This window comes from Lithobates pipiens, unplaced genomic scaffold (genome assembly GCF_037356315.1).
Source record: "Lithobates pipiens isolate NorthernLeopardFrog02 unplaced genomic scaffold, aLitPip1_a1.2 Scaffold_22, whole genome shotgun sequence".
Taxonomy (NCBI): Eukaryota; Metazoa; Chordata; class Amphibia; order Anura; family Ranidae; genus Lithobates; species Lithobates pipiens.
In genome coordinates, this window is record NW_027507784.1 from 261,520,869 (window position 1) to 261,540,392 (window position 19,524).

The 19,524-nt window shown below is 43.8% G+C and overlaps 1 protein-coding gene across 1 annotated transcript in view; it reads left to right on the plus strand.

The window, feature by feature from the left end:
* Positions 1 to 19,524, plus strand: part of DAGLB (diacylglycerol lipase beta) — a 65,099-nt gene that overhangs the window by 25,531 nt on the left and 20,044 nt on the right. The window contains exons 4-6 of the mRNA XM_077449013.1: positions 887 to 1,148; positions 5,435 to 5,557; positions 18,374 to 18,501. Of these exons, the coding sequence (XP_077305139.1) occupies positions 887 to 1,148; positions 5,435 to 5,557; positions 18,374 to 18,501 (513 nt within the window). The remainder of the gene's footprint in view (positions 1 to 886; positions 1,149 to 5,434; positions 5,558 to 18,373; positions 18,502 to 19,524) is intronic.

Below are 19,524 nucleotides of genomic sequence, written 5' to 3' on the forward strand. Positions count from 1 at the left end.
TATTCATTGCTTACAACTGTCGTGTGATCTGCTGTGATTGGTCACAGCAATCACATGTTACCAATGGTGGGCCAGTACACTGATCAGTCATTCACGGTGTCGCTGACAGATTGTGCCGGAGTGCGGTCCGTTCTTGGGAGGATGTCATGTGACTTCCTCCCAGAACAATAAGGTTCCAGCACGAACATCATTTTACAATGACCCAGGTGGGAAGCAGTCAAAGTGCGGAAAAGAATCACTAAACTCACAAAGTAGGGTTGCCGCCTCATCCCTTTAAAACTGAACACATATTATACAGGTTCTGTGGCTGATGAAGATGGTAATTAAACTTGGTGCCTTATCTGCAATAAATTGACCTCAACCTGTGTAATTCATATGTGTTTGGGTTTAAAGGGATGATGTGGCAACCCTAGTACTAAGTGAAGATTGAAGGTTCATTTTATTCAATGAAGTGGACTTATTTTATTAACTTTATTCTATGTTTGAGAATACTTGACATTTTATATTGACTATATGCACAGCTAATCACTGTATGAGTTTGATGTGATTAGTTGCATTTAGAGCTCTGCACAGTGGTGATTTAATATCGGTATTCATCATTTAGTGACATTTTGGTGGGGCAATACTGCAGCAACATTAGTTTGGATCTATGTAATAGTTTAAAAACTTGGGTTTGTGCATTTTTTTTTTTTTTGCTTGGTGTATTTTTTAATGTTTAAAGCACAGAGTAGGGATATAGTCTATATTATTTTTATTTTGACGCTTTTTTCACACAAGTGGAATTCTTTTTTTCTTTTTTTTTTTCTTTATCTCTATTTTTATATTTTGTTATTAATAGGTGTGTTTGTTTTTTGTTTTTTTGTTTTTTCTCTTCTGTGTACTGTAGTTGGATTATCATTCTGTTCACAACAATCGCCATCATTATTGTGTTTGACCCGCTGGGCCACAAGAAAGCTCTGTATTATGTGGATAAAACAGATCACGACCTGGAGAGTAGTCAATCGCAGCAGCTACTGTACAATGTCAAGAAGGCGGCTACAAGAGTCTGGGAAACCCGGATCCGACTTCTGTGTTGCTGCGTAGGCAATAACAATGACAACAGAGTGGCTTTCTCAAGTATTGCTGAACTCTTCACCACTTACTTTTCTGTAAGAGAGATTTATAAAACATTTTTGTCATTCCCATTAAGGCCTGTTCATACCATTCTGCTGTTTGTGATTTTATGTGTGAACTGTGCAAGATACAATGGGAGACCTTTATCAAAACTGGAACAGACAGATTCTGGAGCTGTGCATAGTAACCAATCACATGCTATCGTTCTATTTGTTCAGTTAAGCTTTAAAAATAAAAGCTAGAAGTTGATTGGTTGCCATGTACAGCTCCTCTAGATACTGGCTACTTCAGATTTGATAAATTCCTCTCAATATACTTGGCACAGTCTAGCAGTATGGCGCTTGGCACATGCAGCATGCTTTAATGCATGGCATATACCAGCACAGAGCTGTTAAAGGTCCATAATTATTCTTAATCTGTCGCTGTGTATTTTCTTGTGAACTTCACTCTTAAAGTGAGATTAAAGGCACTTTAAAAAAAAGAAAAGAAAAATAACTAAAATATTCTTACCTGCTCTGTGCAGTGGTTTTGCACAAAGCAGCCCTGGTGATCCTGGCCCCTCCTTCCTGCCAAGTGCCCTCAGAGCAAGAACCTCTGCATGCCCATTTTACACACAGCCGCTGCTCGGCCCCCAACCCCTATCTCTTCTCATTTGGCTGTGATTGCTGTCTCAGCCACTGAGGAGGAAGAGTCCCGGAGAGCCGAGGCTCTTGTGCACATTGCTGAATCGCAAAGGAGCTCAGGTAAATAATGGTGGGGGGGGTCTGCTTTGCACAGAATGCTTTTTACCATAGAATGCACAAAGATTAAAAACCTGGAGGTTTTTTAACTTGATGTATTTTATGCATTAAGGTAAAAAAAAAAAAACCTGTGCAAGAAGATCCCAGCCCCCACCAGAGCTCGATCCAGTGATGAGCACAGCGGTGGTCTGTGCTCTCTCCCTCCTCACTGGGCAGATTGTCCATAAGATTTTGTGAGGGAGAATGGGTCCGAACCTCCCTGTCTATGTCAATAGACAGACAGGGTGGCTCAAGGGAGAGCCTTCATGAGTGTCCCCATAGAAAGTAGCTTTCTATGGGGATACTCCCTAAAGAGTTTGTGGAGCCAGAAACATCAGTGGGGAACCCGAGGAGAGGAGGATCAGGGCTGCTCTGTGCAAAAACCATTGCACAGAGCAGTTAAGTAAAACATGTTTGTTTATTACAAAAGAAAAAAAAAGCTTTAATATCGCTTTAATTAAAGGAAATCCATATTGAAATAAATATGTGGGCTGCCATTGTTGACCTACCTCTCTGAAACGAATCGCCCAGCTGCCTGGTTCAGCATTGTTAATATTTATTGCCCTGAAACAAACATGCAGAATATAGAAGTCCTCATGTAGTTAGCCCTTCTGATCTGCACGTTTCTCATTTTATTTAAGTTGTTAAATGGCATTACACCTTTTTCCATGTAAACCGTTTTTCAAGATAACCTTTTCTGTAGAAACAATAAATTTCTCATATCTGTACAGAATAAGCACTCGTGGAACAAGCAAACCTCTGGCTATGTTAAAAAAAATAAAAACTTGAGTTTGGGTGTGTCAGAGTGCCCCCTACTGGACAGTGTGGTTCCTACATGAGTGCTGTGCTCTTATTGATGTAGCACCTGCCAGAAGATTTCACAATATACTACTGTTATATTACTACTACTGATACTGTGTCTGAAATACCCTAGCTGAGCAGATATAAATCTGGTACAAATGGCTCCCATGAATTAGTAGGAAAAATTTTCATTCTCAGTGTACATTTTTCTGTCATTCACAATGATGATATAGAGCGAGGGACAGTGACAATACTTTGAGTGTCAGGTCTGCACATTTGCTTCTTTCTAATGTAAAAGGGTTAATTGGTTGGGCTTAAAGGGGTTGTAAAGGCAGAATGTTTTTTTTATTTTTTTTATCTTTTTTTTGTTTGTTTTTTTACCTTTTTTAAAGAGTTGGAGATCTACATGAATAACATGGGAGAAGTCAAAGATCACCAGGCACAGTGTCGCCACCTGACACACAGCAATCAAGGGTTTAAATCGGGGGGTGAGGAGGCAACAGATCACCTCCTCGCCACCTGTCAAACACACTCTGATCGCTTTTCAGAGGAGCGGCAGTGCCTGCTGCACTTGGCAATGAACCCTTAGTTGCATTCGGCAGCATCAGTCTTTAGGGCTTGTTCACGGTGGGGGGGGTGGCAAAATCCAGTGGTTGAGTCATGTTTTTTTGGCCCCCAATACCCACCTCCTTTGGTGTACACATGCTGCAGCAAGAATTAAACCCCCTGTTGCTTTTAATGGATGCTACCGCATGCCAGTCATTACCCATTCAAGTAAATGGGGCCACTCTGCAAGCGCCCCGCAACTGCATGCTTTTTCGGGGTCCAAGGGGTTAAAGCAGGTGGGGAGAAAGCAACACAACGCTGCTATTATGCCAGGTGTATTGCTTAACCCTGACCTGAGGATTTCTTCTTTGCCACTGGTGGCACTCTGGAGACTGCCAGCTGGGATAAGAGGTGGAGCTCAGTTGGTATCACTCCCGCATGGGACAAGAGCCTGCACTACAGAAGAGGCATTGGCTTATGTGGCCCTTGCTCCCTATTACAGCTGCATTTTTACAAGTAGTCCCTCTGCATTGCACACTGTTTGATGCTGTGGAAAATGGCAGGTCAGCAAGCCCAGACTGCGATCTACCAGTCACCTGTCCGAGATATACTGGCAGATCGTGATCTACAGGTTGCTGACTTCTGCGTTAAGATAAAAAGCCTTCTATATGCAGCAGCCACCCCAGCACCCCCTAAATATTTACCTGAGCTTCATCTTCCTTAACCACTTCAATACAGGGCACTTTCACCCCCTTCCTTCCCAGCCCAATTTTCAGCTTTCAGCGCTCTAGCGCTTTCAGTGACAATTGCGCGGTCATGCTACACTGTACCCAAATGAAATTGTTATCATTTTGTTCGCACAAATAGAGCTTTATTTTGGTGTTATTTATTCACGACTCCGTTTTTTTTTTTTTGCGATATAAGCGCAAAAAAAGCGGAAATTTGGGAAAAAAACAATATTTTCTTTTTTCTATTTGAAAAGAAATCCAATAAAATCAAATTTTGTCATAAATTTAAGCCAAAATGTATTCTGCTACATGTTTTTGGTAAAAAAAATTCCGTTAAGTGTATAATAATTGGTTTGTGTGATCACGGACATATGTACGCAAATGATCATGTACATATGTGTGCAGGTGATCACGTACATATGTGTGCAGATAATCATTGGGACATGTGATTTTAGTGGGACATATGTGGGGGACAAGTTTTTATTATTAGGGACATGTGTTTTTATTATTTGGGGACATGTATGTTTTGGGGACATGTGTGTTTTGGGGACATATGTGGGGACTGTGTTTTCACTGTGTGGTGTGTTGTGTGTTTACACTACACTGATGATCAGTGAGTAAAAAGCTGTGAAAAGCAGCCCATACTCACTGATCATCAGCCGGCTGCAGCGATCTGCTCTCCTCTCCTCAACGGTGACTTCCGTGTGAGGAGAGGAGAGCCGATTGCCTAGCAACCGGCTGTTTGTTTACATCACATGACGGCCGTGATTGGACACGGCCGTCATGTGATCAGGAGGGCCAATCACAGAGCCCTCCTGCCGATCTGAGATGTGCCGTTTCCGGGTGACACGAGCACATCGGGATCGCGCCGCTGCGCGGGCGCGCGCGCGCGCGATCCCGCTGCTCCTAAAGGACGTTCCTGAACGTCCTATCAGGAGCAGGCGGCTCCCACCCGGCCGTATATATACATTGGCCGGGTGGGAAGTGGTTAAGCAATGTCTTAGCCATCTGTGACTCTCCCTCCTGATTGGCTGAGACACCACAGTGGTGCCATTGGCTCCCGCTGCTGTCAGTCAGCCAACCAAGAAAGAGAGGGTGGAACCAAGGCTCCGTGTCTGAATGGACACAGAGCTGCAGCTCGGTTCGGGTGTCCTCATAACAAGCTGCTTGCTGTGGGGGCACTCGACAGGAGGACAGGGCCAGGAGAGCCGAAGAGGGACCCGAGATGAGGAGGCTTCTGTGCAAATCCACTACACAGGGCAGGTAAGTATGACATGTTTGTTATTTTTATAGAAAAAACTATTTGACTTTTTACTATCACTTTAATTAAGAACATCTGTTTAGGAGACTTGAGTCTTCCGATTTGTCCAATTCCATTTCTGCAAGTGATACATTTTTTATTTTATTTTTTTAACAAAGCTGTTGATCTGCTTTTTGCTGATATAACTAACATTTTCCTTTTTGTAGGACACAGATTTGGTTCCTAGTGACATTGCTGCAGGACTGACTCTCCTTCACCAGGAGCAGGACAAAGTAGAGCTAAGCCGGGATCCAGATGAAGTGCTTTGCCAATCTCCAACTCATTCTTCAGTAAGAACTTATCACCTTTTTGGTTAAATCCAAAATGAAGTCACAGAAATGATTTATTTTCATATAGACAGACGTATTTTCAAACGTCATTGTCGTGGTCCTACTACAGATGTGGTGCAAGGTGTCTACTTATACCAGTGTAGTCTAAAAAGCACCAAAAAAAAACTGTAATTTACACAGACTTTGTCAGATATGCTTTTCTTCTCTGCAGTACAAGTCTGGGCGATGACACGGGCAATAAGGGGTGTGGCTGTTACTCTGCTATGCCTGCACAAAGCAATGGAGTGGAAGAGTTAAAGACTTTAATCCTTCACTCTGCAACCCCAATACCAAAAATATTGGGACGCTGGGTAAAATCTACATAAAAAAAACAGAATGCAATGATTTGCAAATCACATAAACCCATATTTTATTCACAATAAAAATTAGAAAACAAATTTAAAGGTTTAAACAGAGAATGTACCATTTTAATAATGGTAATATTGAAATGGATAGCAAGGCGTTTTAAAAAGCTGGCAAAGTACAACTGCAATCCCAAAATAGTTGTGACAGGGCCATATTTATCACGGTGTAGCATCCCCTCTTCTTTTACCAACGCTCTATAAACATCGGGAACCTGAAGAGACCAATTGCTGGAGTTTTGGGAGAAGAATGTTGTTCTATTCTTGCCTAAGCATATGTTGCTCTAAAACCTGGATATATCTTTAACCACTTCAATACCAGGCACTTTCGCCCTTTCCCACCCAGGACAATTTTCAGCTTTCAGCGTTCTAATTTTGAATGACAATTGCGCGGTCATGCTACACTGTACCCAAACAAAATTTCTATAGTTTTGTTCCCACATATAGAGCTTTCGTTTGGTGGTATTTGATCACTTCTGCGTTTTTTTTTTTTCCTTGCTAAACAAACTAAAAAAGACCAACATTTTTGGAGAAATTTTTTTTTTTCGGTTATAAAATTTTGTTTTCTCCTTCACTGACGGGCACTGATGGGTTGGCACTCACAGGTGGCTGTGATGGGCACTGACAGGTAGATGTGATGGGCAGCGCTGATGATGAGGTACTGACAGGTTTTACTGCTGGGCACTGATTGGCACTGTGGTGGACACTAATTGGCACTGATATGGGCAGTGATGGGCACTGTCGTCCATTTTTTTTTTTATTTATTTTTTTTTTTTTTTTAATGGGGCACTGACTGGCAGGTTATGGGCACTTTTTAGCAGCTGTGGTGGCACATCTGATGGGCCTGTGCTGATAATCAATGTGCTGATTATCATCACAGACTCCCCCAAGCCCCCCTCCCCCCTGACAGGGAGAGTTGCCGATCGCTTTCCCTGTCAGCGCGAACCGTGGAATGCCGTTTACCGTCACTTCCTGGTTCACGCAATGATCAGCTGTCATTGACCACAGCTGATCACATGGTAAGAAGCCTCTGTCAGAGGCTTCTTACCACGATCAGAGATGCGGCGTGTCAGTCTTACACGCCACACTCGCGCGTCGGCGTGTTATCCTGCTGGATGTCATATGACGTCCAGTCAGGATAACGGAACCACTTCCCGGCGGGAAGGGGTTAAGCATTGATGGTGCCTTTCCAGGTGTGCAAGCTGCCCATTCCATATGCACTATGCACCCCTCATGCTATCAGAGATGCAGGCTTTTCAAATATAAATTTGTATTCATCTCCGGATAGGGCAAGGCCCCACAATACAAGCAGTAAAACAATTAGAGCTATGAGTACAGAGATCAGTGTGGCTTAAAAAGGGGGAAAAAAAAGAGGAAAACATATAACAGTATAAAAATAAACAGAACAAAGCAATGAACAAGTCATGGTATATTAGGCGGATATATAATAGGCCACTGCTCCTGTAGGGAGTAAAAACAGTGAACGTCAAAGCTCATTCAAGTGGTACTGGAACGGGGTTCGATCTCTGCGCTCCCTCCAAGTGAAGGAAGGAAACCCAGAGTTGCCGGAGGGGTGTGGGGGAGGGGGAGGAGGATTTAGGAGGGAAGGGAAAAGAGAGGGGGCAGGGGGAGAGAGGCAAAAAAAAGGGGGGGGGGGGGAGACCAAGGAAGGACAGACAGACATGACGGCGGTTCGGGTCGTCCTCTTCTCAGAGGGGACGGGGGAGGGTCAAATCCCCCACAAGCATTGGCCCTCATCGGACAATATGAACATACACCAGATGTCCCAGGCTTTTTAAAAACGTCCTGTTTGTGTTGTGCAGTGAGGATTAGGTCCTCCGTTTTCCTCACGTCTTCCACTTTCTGTAGCAAATGCGCCACGGTCGGGGGGGAACGTTGTTTCCAGTAAAGGGGAATACATGCTTTAGCTGCATTAAAGAGGTGGCAAACAAGTGATCTGTTCTATTTTTTAATGGGAGTTACTGAGAGATGAAGTAGAAAGAAAGCGGCATCAATCCGTGAACTTCTCGGCGATGTGACAGACCTCATCCCAAAACGCCCGCAATCTAGAGCAGGACCAGAAAGTATGGAGCAGGGTACCCTCCTCCTCATCACAGCGCCAGCACCGATTCGAGGACGATGGGAAGCACCTGCTCAACCTGGAGGGTGTCCGATACCAACGGGTAAGGACCTTGAAGTTGGTTTCCTGTATTTTGGTACAGGGAGAGGATTTAAGGGCCAGGGTGATAATACGTTGCGTTTGTGGCATTGAGGATTTACGGTTAAGGTCTTTCTCCCATTTGGTTAGGCAAGGCAGATGTGGCGGGTCTTTTGGCGTGGATAACAGGGCGTTAGTCTGGGAAAGTATGTGAGCTAACGGGTCAGTTGTTGAGCACAGGGTCTCAAATGGAGTCAGTTGGTGTGCGAAGTCCCGGGGTTGCGGTAGAGAGTGAAGGAAGTGGTATAATTTAAGGCTTTCCAGAACGAGAGTTGGTATATTCCTGATGAGTCGGTGAGTTCAGGTATCGAGGGCCACCGCTCACCAGTTATAAGTTTGGCGGCATGGTCGTGGCCAGAATCGGTAAGAGATGCGTATTCAGCGTAGTGTAGACCCGGTTCGAAGCTTGGGTGGCCCAAGATTGGAAGCAGGAGGGAGACCTTAGAGAAAAGGGAAGCTCGGGTGGCAGCACCGTGGCTGTTTCAGGGTCCTACCAATGAGGGGGTGCGTCTTCAGGGTTGTTGGGAGGTCCCTGTAGCCCCACAGTGCGCCGTTCAAGGGTATGTGGAGTTGGGACTGCTCGATTTGCACCCAGAGTTTGGACACCTTATTGTGCCTCAAATCAATTATCTGTCCAAGATGGGACGCTAGGTAATAACAACGTAAGTCAGGAAGTGCTAGGCCCTCCCAATGTTTGGGAAGTGTTAGTTGAGAGTGGTGCAGTCTAGCTTTTTTACTTGCCCAGACAAACCTGATAAAGAGGGACTGCACCTGTCTGAAAAAGTGGGGCGGAATATGAATGGGCAGGGCCTGAATGAGGTATATAAATTTGGGAAGGGTATTCATTTTTAGGAGGTTGCGAGATGCAGGCTTTTCAAGTGATTGCTGATAACATGCCGGTAGGTCCCTCTCCTCTTTAGTCTGGAGGGTGCAGTGCCCATGGCTGCCAAAAATGTCAAGTTTTAAGTTTAATTTGACCATAGACCATTTTTAAATGAGCTTTGGCCAAGAGAAAACTGCTGTGTTTCTGGATTATGTTCAGATATGGCTTCTTTGCATGATAGAGCTTTATCTTGCATGTTTGTATGGCATGGGGAACTGTCTGTGTCCACAGACAGTGATTTTTGAAAGTATTTCTGAGCCCATGCAGTGATGTGCATCACAGAATCATGCTTTGTTTTAATGCAGTACCGCCTAAAGATCGCGGGCATCCAATATTCAGTTTCAACCTTGTCCCTTGTGCACAGAGATTTCTCCAGATTCTCTGAAACTTTTGATATTATTATGTACTATAGATGATGATATATTTAACATCTTTGCACTTTTACGTTGAGAACATTATTCTGAAATTGTTTGACAACTTTAGATGCAGCTTTTCACAGATTGGTGAACCTCTGCTCATCTTTATTTCTGAGAGTCTGACTCTCTAAAGCCGCGTACACACGTAGCGGTATGTCCGACGTACTTAGTCTGGCGGACTTTCCGAACGGGCTACTTGCCCACACACGGCACTTTTTCAGCGGACTAATACGGCGTACTAAGTCCGCCGTACTATCCGCCCTACTTTTGAAATGAACGGACTCGCCCACACACGCGGAGGAAAGTCCGCTCATTTCGAGCACGTCTCCAGGTAGGCGGAGCCCACTAAGGAGACGTCGCTGGCCCCGCCGCCTGGTATGGACTTAAAGGGGAACCCCAACACCGAAAAAAATCGGCGTGGGGTCCCCCCCCCCAAGTCCACAACAGACCCTTGTCCGAGCACGCTACCCGGCCGGCCAGGAAAGGGGGGCCAGGCCGCGTGCCCTCAACATGGGGGGTGCCTTGGGGAAGGGAGGGCCGCGCGGCCCCCCCACCCCAAAGCACCTTGTCCCCATGTTGATGAGGACCAGGGCCTCTTCCCGACAACCCTGGCCGTTGGTTGTCGGGGTCTGCGGGCGGGGGGCTTATCGGAATCCTGGAGCCCCCTTTAATAAGGGGGCCCCCGGATACCAGCCCCCCACCCTATGTGAATGAGTATGGGGTACAATGTACCCCTACCCATTCACCTGTAAAATAAAAGTACAAAAAAAACACAACACACGAGATAAAATACTTTATTGCACAGCTCCGGGGGTCTTCCGTCTTCGGGGGTCTTCTCGCCGGACTCCTCCGCTATCTTCTTGTAGCTCTTTTACTAGCGGAGGAGCCCGGCATTCTTCCTCGCCGCCGGCCTCTTCTTCCGACTTCGGGGGTCTTGTCCCCCTCTTCGGTTCTTCTGCAGGGCCACCGCACCTTCTTATAGCTCTTTCACAGGCGGTGGCCCGGTCTTCTGTCGCCGCCGCCGTCTTCCGTTCTTCTTCTTCTTCTCCAGGAGATGTTGACTCGACGATCTCTCCGGCCGCAATGCCAGGGATGCACTGCGCTGCCACTTATATAGGGACAAGGGGCGGTGTCACATGGGTTTGTCACATGGGTTGGTGTCACATGGTGACCCCGCCCCCTTACGATGTCACAGTCCCGGAGGATGCTGGGACTGTCGCCATGTGACATCAACCCATGTGACCAACCCATGTGACACCGCCCCTTGTCCCTATATAAGTCGCAGCGCGTCCCTGGCATTGCGGCCGGAGAGATCGTCAAGTCAACATCTCCTGGAGAAGAAGTAGAAGAAGATCGGAAGGCGGCGGCGACAGAAGACCGGGCCACCGCCTGTAAAAGAGCTATAAGAAGGCGCGGTGGCCCGGCAGAAGAACCGAAGAGGGGGACAAGACCCCCGAAGTCGGAAGAAGAGGCCGGCGGCGAGGAAGAAAGCCGGGCTCCTCCGCTAGTAAAAGAGCTACAAGAAGATAGCAGAGGAGTCCGGCGAGAAGACCCCCGGAGCTGTGCAATAAAGTATTTTATCTCGTGTGTTGTGTTTTTTTTGTACTTTTATTTTACAGGTGAATGGGTAGGGGTACATTGTACCTCATACTCATTCACATAGGGTGGGGGGCCGGTATCCGGGGGCCCCCTTATTAAAGGGGGCTCCCGGATTCCGATAAGCCCCCCGCACGCAGACCCCGACAACCAACGGCCAGGGTTGTCGGGAAGAGGCCCTTGTCCTCATCAACATGGGGACAAGGTGCTTTGGGGTGGGGGGGTCGTGCGGCCCCCCCTTCCCCAAGGCACCCCCCATGTTGAGGGCACGCGGCCTGGTACGGCTCAGGAGGGGGGGGCGCTCGCTTGCCCCCCCCTTTCCTGGCCGGCCGGGTAGCGTGCTCGGACAAGGGTCTGTTGTGGACTTGGGGGGGACCCCCACGCCGATTTTTTTTTTTTTTCGGCGTTGGGGTTCCCCTTTAAGTTCATACCAGGCGGCGGGGCCAGCGTCGTCTCCTTTGCGGGCCCCGCCTACCTGGAGACCCGCTCGAAATAAGCGGACTTTTCTCCGGGCGGGAAAAGTCCGCTCATTTCAAAAGTACGGCGGACTGGCATACACACGGCCGGATTGTCCACCGAAATGCGAGTCCGGCGGGAAGATTGGAGTGCAACACGGCATTCTAAGTCCGCCATACTTTCGGGTCAAAAAAGTATGCCGGAGGCTACACATGGGGGATTGTTTGCCGGACTTTTCCACCGGATTGTTTGATCGTGTGTACGCGGCATAAGAAGCTTTTTTTTAATTTTTTATACCCATTCATGGTAATGACTTGTTGCTGATTTAACCTTACTAGTTGCAAAATGTTCTTCCACCTCTTCTTTGTTAGTACCATTTACTTTTTTTGTTGTCCTGACTCAACATTTCACTGCCATTAATTTCAAAATGATCTTCCTTTTTAAAATGGTACAGTTTCTCAGTTTAAACTTTTCGATATTTTATTCACAATAGAAAATAGAAAACATATGGGTTCATAAGATTTGCAGATCATTGCACTCTGTTTTTGTAGAGCCCCAACTTTTTTGGAATTGTGGTTGTACTAAAATAAAATTAAAATTAACAAATGTTGTTGATTTCTAGACCTTTTATGTTTATTTCATTAGTATTCTCACCACGCTTTTTCCTAAAGAGGCCAGAATGACGAAACATGTTGAATTACAAGTGTGGTGAATACAATTTTCCATTTTTTTGGTGTATTGCAACAAATGGTTGTATAAATGTTTTTAAACCAATTTTTGTAAACAAATACATTTTTGTAATTTTTAGTAGTTTCTTGTGTATCTGCACATGAAAAGTGTTTGTTTTTTCTTAACCTTGTTTTGCTACCAATCTATATATTATCTTAACGCATCTGTTTGTGGCGTTCTTCCCTCTGCATTCACATATGTAATATTCATTAGCCTGTTTTAATGTTGCCAGCTCTATCACTGATGCTCGATAATCTTCTACCCAGCTTTGACCTTGCTATGGCATCAGCTTACTTCCTGTCAATTTACAAGGGCTTAATATAGTTAAATTTAAAAACAACATATGAACACTCCACACTTGCCACGTTCTCTCCAGTTGCATAAGTGTAGCAATGACCGTAAACAACATCTGTCACTTACAATACCTCTCCCCCCTCCAAATTGAGATATGGGTGATTCTAGTGACCTTTTAAAATACAGTGTGTTTCAACAGACCCAATTTTAAAACCTTATATCTGTGCAATCACGCACTGCCATTGAATGAAATCTGTACTACTTGAACAGGTGTGGTCTGAAATTTCAAATGACGGCCGTTAGATACCACTACTAGTGTCCAAATAGATGCTAACCCCAGCCGTTAACAAGATGGCGTCTATGCAACAGAGGGTATTTTGTGTTCTCCAATTTAACAACTTAGTCTGTAATAAGGGTGCAGCATGCTTTTTGACAGCGTTTTCAGGATTGATCCACTAGTGACAAAGAACATTCGTCGATGGTATATATTTGAAAAATCGTGGTGTTTTATCTAATGGACAGTGTGTGGGTTGCCACACACTTCAGAGGAAACTGTGCAACAAATTCAAGAGACTTTTCAGCAAAGCCCGCATAAGTCTGCTCATCATGCTAGCTGAGAACATGCGATCCCTGATATGACTGTTTGGTGTGTGTTAAGATGACGCTTGCATTCATTTAGATTTCTGTCATGTGCTCTTAGATGACAGATTCAGATGACAGATTCTTACCACAGATTTTTATGAAAAGAAAGTTCACATGGGTTTCCCTCGCAGGGGTTTTCAGCATTCCTTTTCCCATCAACAAAATTACATTCAGCCTAGTTGGCTCTCACTTGCAGCACTACTGCTCTGGCCTTACACTCCAGGCCCTTGTCTGTCTCATACAGACTGTTTCACCAACCACCTTGGTGCACTGGCTCAGGACAAAATCGGGACCCAGGACTAGGGATTTCATCCCACCTGGATCTCTCAGAAATGCCTAAAAAATAAATAAATAAATATATAGATAGAGAGATATACACAGTTGTGCTCATAAGTTTATGTACCCTGGCAGAATTCGATTTCTTTTTCAGAGAATATGAATAACACAGACTTTTTTTTTCTTTCACTCATGGTTATTGTTTGGCTGAAGCCATTTATTATCAGTCAACTGTGTTTTACTCTTTTTAAATCATAATGGCAACAGAACCTACCCAAATGACCTTGATCAAAAGTTTACATAACTTGGTGTTTTTAGCCTGATAACATACACAAGTTGACGCAAAGGGGTTTGAATGGCTATTAAAGGTAATCATCTTCACCTGTGGTCTGTTTGCTTGTAATTGAATGTGTGTATGTGTATAAAAGGCAAATGAGTTTCTGGACTCCTGACAGACCCTTGCATCTTTCATCCAGTGCTACACTGACGTTTCTGGATTCTGAGTCATGAGTCATGTGGGAAAAGGTAGTTGAACTGTATAAAACAGGAAAGGGAAATAAAAAGATATGCAAGGAATTGAGAATGCCAGTCAGCAGTGTTCAAACTCTAATCAAGAAGTGGATAATGAGGGGTTCTGTTGAAACCAAACCACAGTCAGGTAGACCAACTAAAATTTCAGCCACAACTGCCAGGAAAATGAAAGGCAGGCAAAGTAAAATCTACAAATAACTTCAGGTGAAATACAGGGATAGCTGGAAATGTGGTGTGGCTGTTTAAAGATGCCCAATAAGGAGGCACTTGAGGAAAGATGCTGCATGGTCGAGTAACCAGAAGAAAGCCATTACTACGCAAATGCCACAAAGTATGCCGCTTACAATACACCAAACAGCACTGACACAAGCCTCAAGTCTTCTGGCACAGTCATTTGGAGTGATGAGACCAAAAATTAAGCTTTTTGGCCACAACCATAAATACTTTATTTGGAGAGGAGTCAACAAGGCCTATGATAAAGGTATACCATTCCTACTGTTCTCAAAAAATACTGGAGGAATATTTGCATTCATCAGCCAGGAAGCTGCGCATGGGACGTACTTGGACATTCCAACATGACAATGAGCCAAAACACAAGGCCAAGCCGACCTGTCATTGGCTACAGCAGAATAAATTGAAGGTTCTGGAGCGGCCATCTCAGTCTTCTGACCTCAATATAATTGAGTCACTCTGGGGGACGTGCAGTTAACGCAAGACAGCCCAAGAATTTACAGGAACTGGAGGCTTTTTGCCAAGAGGAATGGGCAGCTTTACCATCTGAGAAGATAAAGAGCCTCATCCACAAATGCTGCAAAAGACTTCAAGCTGTCATTGATGTTAAAGGGGGCAATATGGTATTAAGAATTGGGGTATGTAAACTTTTTTGATCAGGGTCAATTGGGTAGTTTCTGCTTCCCTACTGCACATAGTCAAATGATGTCCTTGACTTTGTGCAGGGATATCTGAATGATGCCTGCAGCTAGAGGCATCATTCAGATATCATTCTTTCCAGCCGGCGATTCTGTGCACCATAAGAATGATCTTAGCGGCAGTTCCACTGCGCCATTCCATGAGTGTGCGCAATTTTAAAGCATGACATGTTGGGTGTCTATTTACTTGGCGTAACATCATCTTTCACATTATACAAAAAAATTGGGCTAACTTTACTGTTTTATTTTTTAATTCAAGAAACCGTTTGTTTTTCTGCAAAAAAAGGCGTTTGAAAAATTATTGTGCAAATACCGTGCGAGATAAAAAGTTGCAATGACCTCCATTTTATTCCCCAGGGTGTCAGCTAAAAAAAAAACATATATCATTTTTGGGGGTTCTGAGTAATATTCTAGAAAAAAAATTATGATTTTTACATGTAGGAAAGAAGTGCCAGAATAGGCCCGGTATTGAATGAATGACTTGTATAGCGCTACCTATACGAACTGAATCGCCTCAGGGCGCTTTTCTCGCCACTGGTGTCCATCTGCAGCTATTTATGCGGTCCTTTTAACCTGTAGAGTCCCGACACACTTACAACATTTGACATACACATATATTATGGCCAATTTTTTTTTTTTGTTAATTAACCTAACCTAATTAACCTACCAGCATGTCTTTGGAGTGTGGGAGGAAACCGGAGTACCCGGAGGAAACCCACACAGGCACAGGGAAAACATGCAAACTCCAGGCACATAGTGTCGTGGTCGGGATTTGAACCAGCAACCCTATTGCTGCTAGGTGAAAGTGCTAACCACTACACCACTGTGCTGCCAAGAGTGGTTAAAGAGTGTAAACACAGTTGATAATAAATGGAAAAAAGTTTTTGTGCTTAACAGTTATGTTCTCTGAAAAATGGCCAAGAAATAATAAATTCTGCCAGAGTATGTAAACTTTTGAGCGTGTGTGTGTGTGTGTGTGTGTGTGTGTGTGTGTGTGTGTGTGTGTGTGTGTGTGTGTGTGTGTGTGTGTGTGTATGTGTTTCCCCCCTTATAGTAGTGATTATATGCTGTGTTTTTTTTTTTTTTTTTTTTTTTTTTATGCCTTAATGACGTGATCAAAAAAAAGCATGCTGCTGATACTAAAGGTCTTTTACTGGCCATACGTTTATCCACAATTTGGACGTGAATATTTGTACAAATATTCTTTGTACAACAAACATTTTACTTGCTTTTAAAGAGGAAGTAAACCCTGATGAGTTTACTTCCTCTTTCATTCCCTGCAAAGGCAAAGCATAATGGACTACTATGCATCGCATAATGGACTACTATGCATCGCATAGTAGCCCATTATGTGTCACTTACCTGACACAGGAGCCAGCGATGTCACCGCTGTCCCCTGTAGTCCGGCGCATCCATCTTTTCGGTGGGGTCTCGCAGCTCCACCGCTGTCATTCGGCGGAGCCGCGATGACGTCACTCCCGCGCATGCGCACGGGAGCCGACACGCGCGGCAGCTCCATTGTTGGAAATGCCCCGCTAAGTGCGCCTGCGCGCCGCTGTCTACGGCGCATGCGCCGTAGACAGCGGTGCCTGTCTTCGGGCAAATATCTCCTAAACCGTATAGGTTTAGGAGATATTTCTTGGACCTACAGGTAAGCCTTAATCTAGGCTTACCTGTAGGTCAAAGTGGTTTGTAAGGGTTTACAACCACTTTAATATTTAGTTTTAAAATGAATGTAATTCCTGAACAAAAACCACATACACTGGCCAAAAATGGAGAGGTTTTCTATCCTGCTCCTTCAAATTTTTACTGTCGCTGTGGTAGAAATTAACTAAATTATACACCAAACTTTTTGGAGGTTTTTATGTGATCAATCGAAACAATTGGCCAACAAATCAATTATGAGAATAATCATTTAGTTGCAGCCCTAATTTATAACATGGTGAGTGATGCTTGAGGACTTACTTTATAGTTTGTAATTTGTTATGCAACTGAAACACTTTTTCATTATTAAATATAACTGTTTGAAATCGGGTCACTCTGTTTAAAACAAACTGTACTTTGCAATAATTTTACTTCTATTATCCATATTCATGAATATCCATGCATATTGGACCCTCAAGATATCCTCCATAATAAATCCAGAGTATGTACTGAACATACATAATGATATGTATAGAACAGTCAAAATGGCAATGGCCATAAATCGCTTATATTTCTTGGTGTTGGCAAAATGATGTTGCCTGTGGTTAGGGTAGTTCTTACCTAATAGCTTGTCTATTTGGGACATTTTTGCTGACGTCATAGCTGTGTCATTGCATTATTTCATGGTTGCTGAAACCATTTGCTTTTTAAAATAATATCCGAATAAGCCCGTGCAAAAAAGATGTCCTTAGTCAGGAAAATGGGGTTGTTTGTGATATTGACTGAGACTACAGCAGGCACCCATCTAACTGCCTGTGAACCTTTAAAGAGGAAGTAAACTCTCCCACTCTGATGCTTCTTTTCATTTAGTCCATTATAATAAGTCATTATCAGACTATAGCCTCTGTAATCTTGCCCAAATCGCATATTACTTACTGTTTAAAGAAACTTTAAAAAACTTGTTTCCAGGGGTTAGGCAGCACCATCTTAAGTATTGTTTTCTGAATCCACAGTGGAGTGTATTTCCGCCCTTACATTGAGAACTTCCTGTACTGTTAACCAAGCCTCCTTCTCAATCCAATGCTTCCCTGTTCATAGCTTACTTGTTTATTTCATAGTATTTACTTGTGCTGATGTCTAATGTTTCCCTTTGTCAGACTTATCAGCTTCAGCTGATAAGACTGCGGTAATGGCTAAGTTCAGACTGTATGTGAGGTCACATGGTGTGTAGGAGGAAGCTCTGAGTGATTAGCAGAGTTCAGTGTTGTGCTGTAGGAAGTCCTGATAACAGATAGCTAAGCACATAGAGTGTGCCTTAAATCAGGGGAGATCTGGGCATGCTCAGTGACTTCATTCTACAGAACAAGGATTACAACAGTACTAAGCAAGTAAGGAGATATCTACAAGCAGTGTTCATTAGGGTTTTTTATTTTTACTCTGATTTACATGGGACAAAGTTGTGGGGGAGGGTTTACAACCACTTTAATGTACATTGTTAGTGTATGTAGAGCCCAAACTTTATTTTTTTTTATTTTAGAGCAGGGAAGGGTTAAAATCCCCTATCAAGTTATTTCTTGCTGCCTCTGTTCCTCTGGAGAGATTTGCTTCACTTTCTGTCCTTGAGATGCAAAGAAATGGGAAGAAATCTCTCCAAAGTTGGAAGAATTCCCATCAGTTCTCGCTAGAAAACAAGCTCTGTGGCAAACCATTACATGTGTTTAGTTTATTGTCTGTTTTTATACAACAAACGGTTGAATTTCCCCATCAGTGTTGTGTTGTAAAACATCTTGTGTTATTGCAGAGAGAGGACCTGGATGTGGAGTTGGATAAGGCTGCTCACTACATGCAGTTTGCAGCTGCCGCCTATGGATGGCCACTCTATGTATACAGCCGCCCCTTTACTGGACTGTGCAAACTGTGCGGGGAATGGTGAGTGTACATCATCATCACTTTTTAAGCTACAAAGAATTTTTTTTCTGGCAGTTCCTGACCATTAGGAGACTTCATTATTATCTCCCTACCACAGCCAACAGAAGTAGAGATGTACAAAAGAAGTCGCCACATCTGGTTCAACAGTGGCTTAAAAAAAATGATCAAAGCCCTTAATTAACAATTTTTCATGGCTCTGACCAATGTCCTACAATGAAAGAATAATCTTCTTATTTTTGGGTATATTTGAGAGTGTAAGACATGCAGTTGCCTGTTGTGCTTCTAACAGATGCAGTGAAGGGCTTTTTGGTTCCTTATTTGTGCCCACCTCATCCTAACCTATCTGGTTGTATTTTATTGTTGCCTCACTAGCCCTTTTCCATGAGAGCCATTGTTTCATTTTAGTGAGTTTATGATGGCCAACCAGCCAAAAACAGCTTTATTGGAATAAATGACTGTATAATATTATCCTGTAATCTGCACTATACATCTTCAGTTCTGGATGCACAGTTGGCCCAGAGGCATAAAGGAATGATTTATATGGATCTGCCTACTTTCTTATAATAAATAATACACCCCCTTGATTTCTTAATTGAGACAGATACCTTCAATGTTAGGCCTCATGCACACGAGACGCAGGTGAAAACTCTGCTAAAAAAAAAAAAGCTGAAACGTGCGTTTAGCCGCGTTTGCATGCCGCGTTTAGCTGTGTTTAGCCGCGTTTGCGTTTTATAAGCGTTTATAAAGATAACATCATGTAGACCCTCCCCAAACTCTCAAAGCTTGTTTTTTGAACTATTTCTGCTATTTTGATCAGAGTGAGCAGCAGCAGCATAGAGAGTGGTATATATTTTGAAATGGATCCCATATTGAATATATGTCAGGAAATGCTCTTGATGAGACAGCAACGTCGTCGCAAATTTCGTGAGAGGTCCAGAGTCAGAGCTCATCGATATTGGACCCATCCGTTGATGGGACAGTGAATGTCTGTTGAATATTTCACAAACATGTATGTGCAGCTGC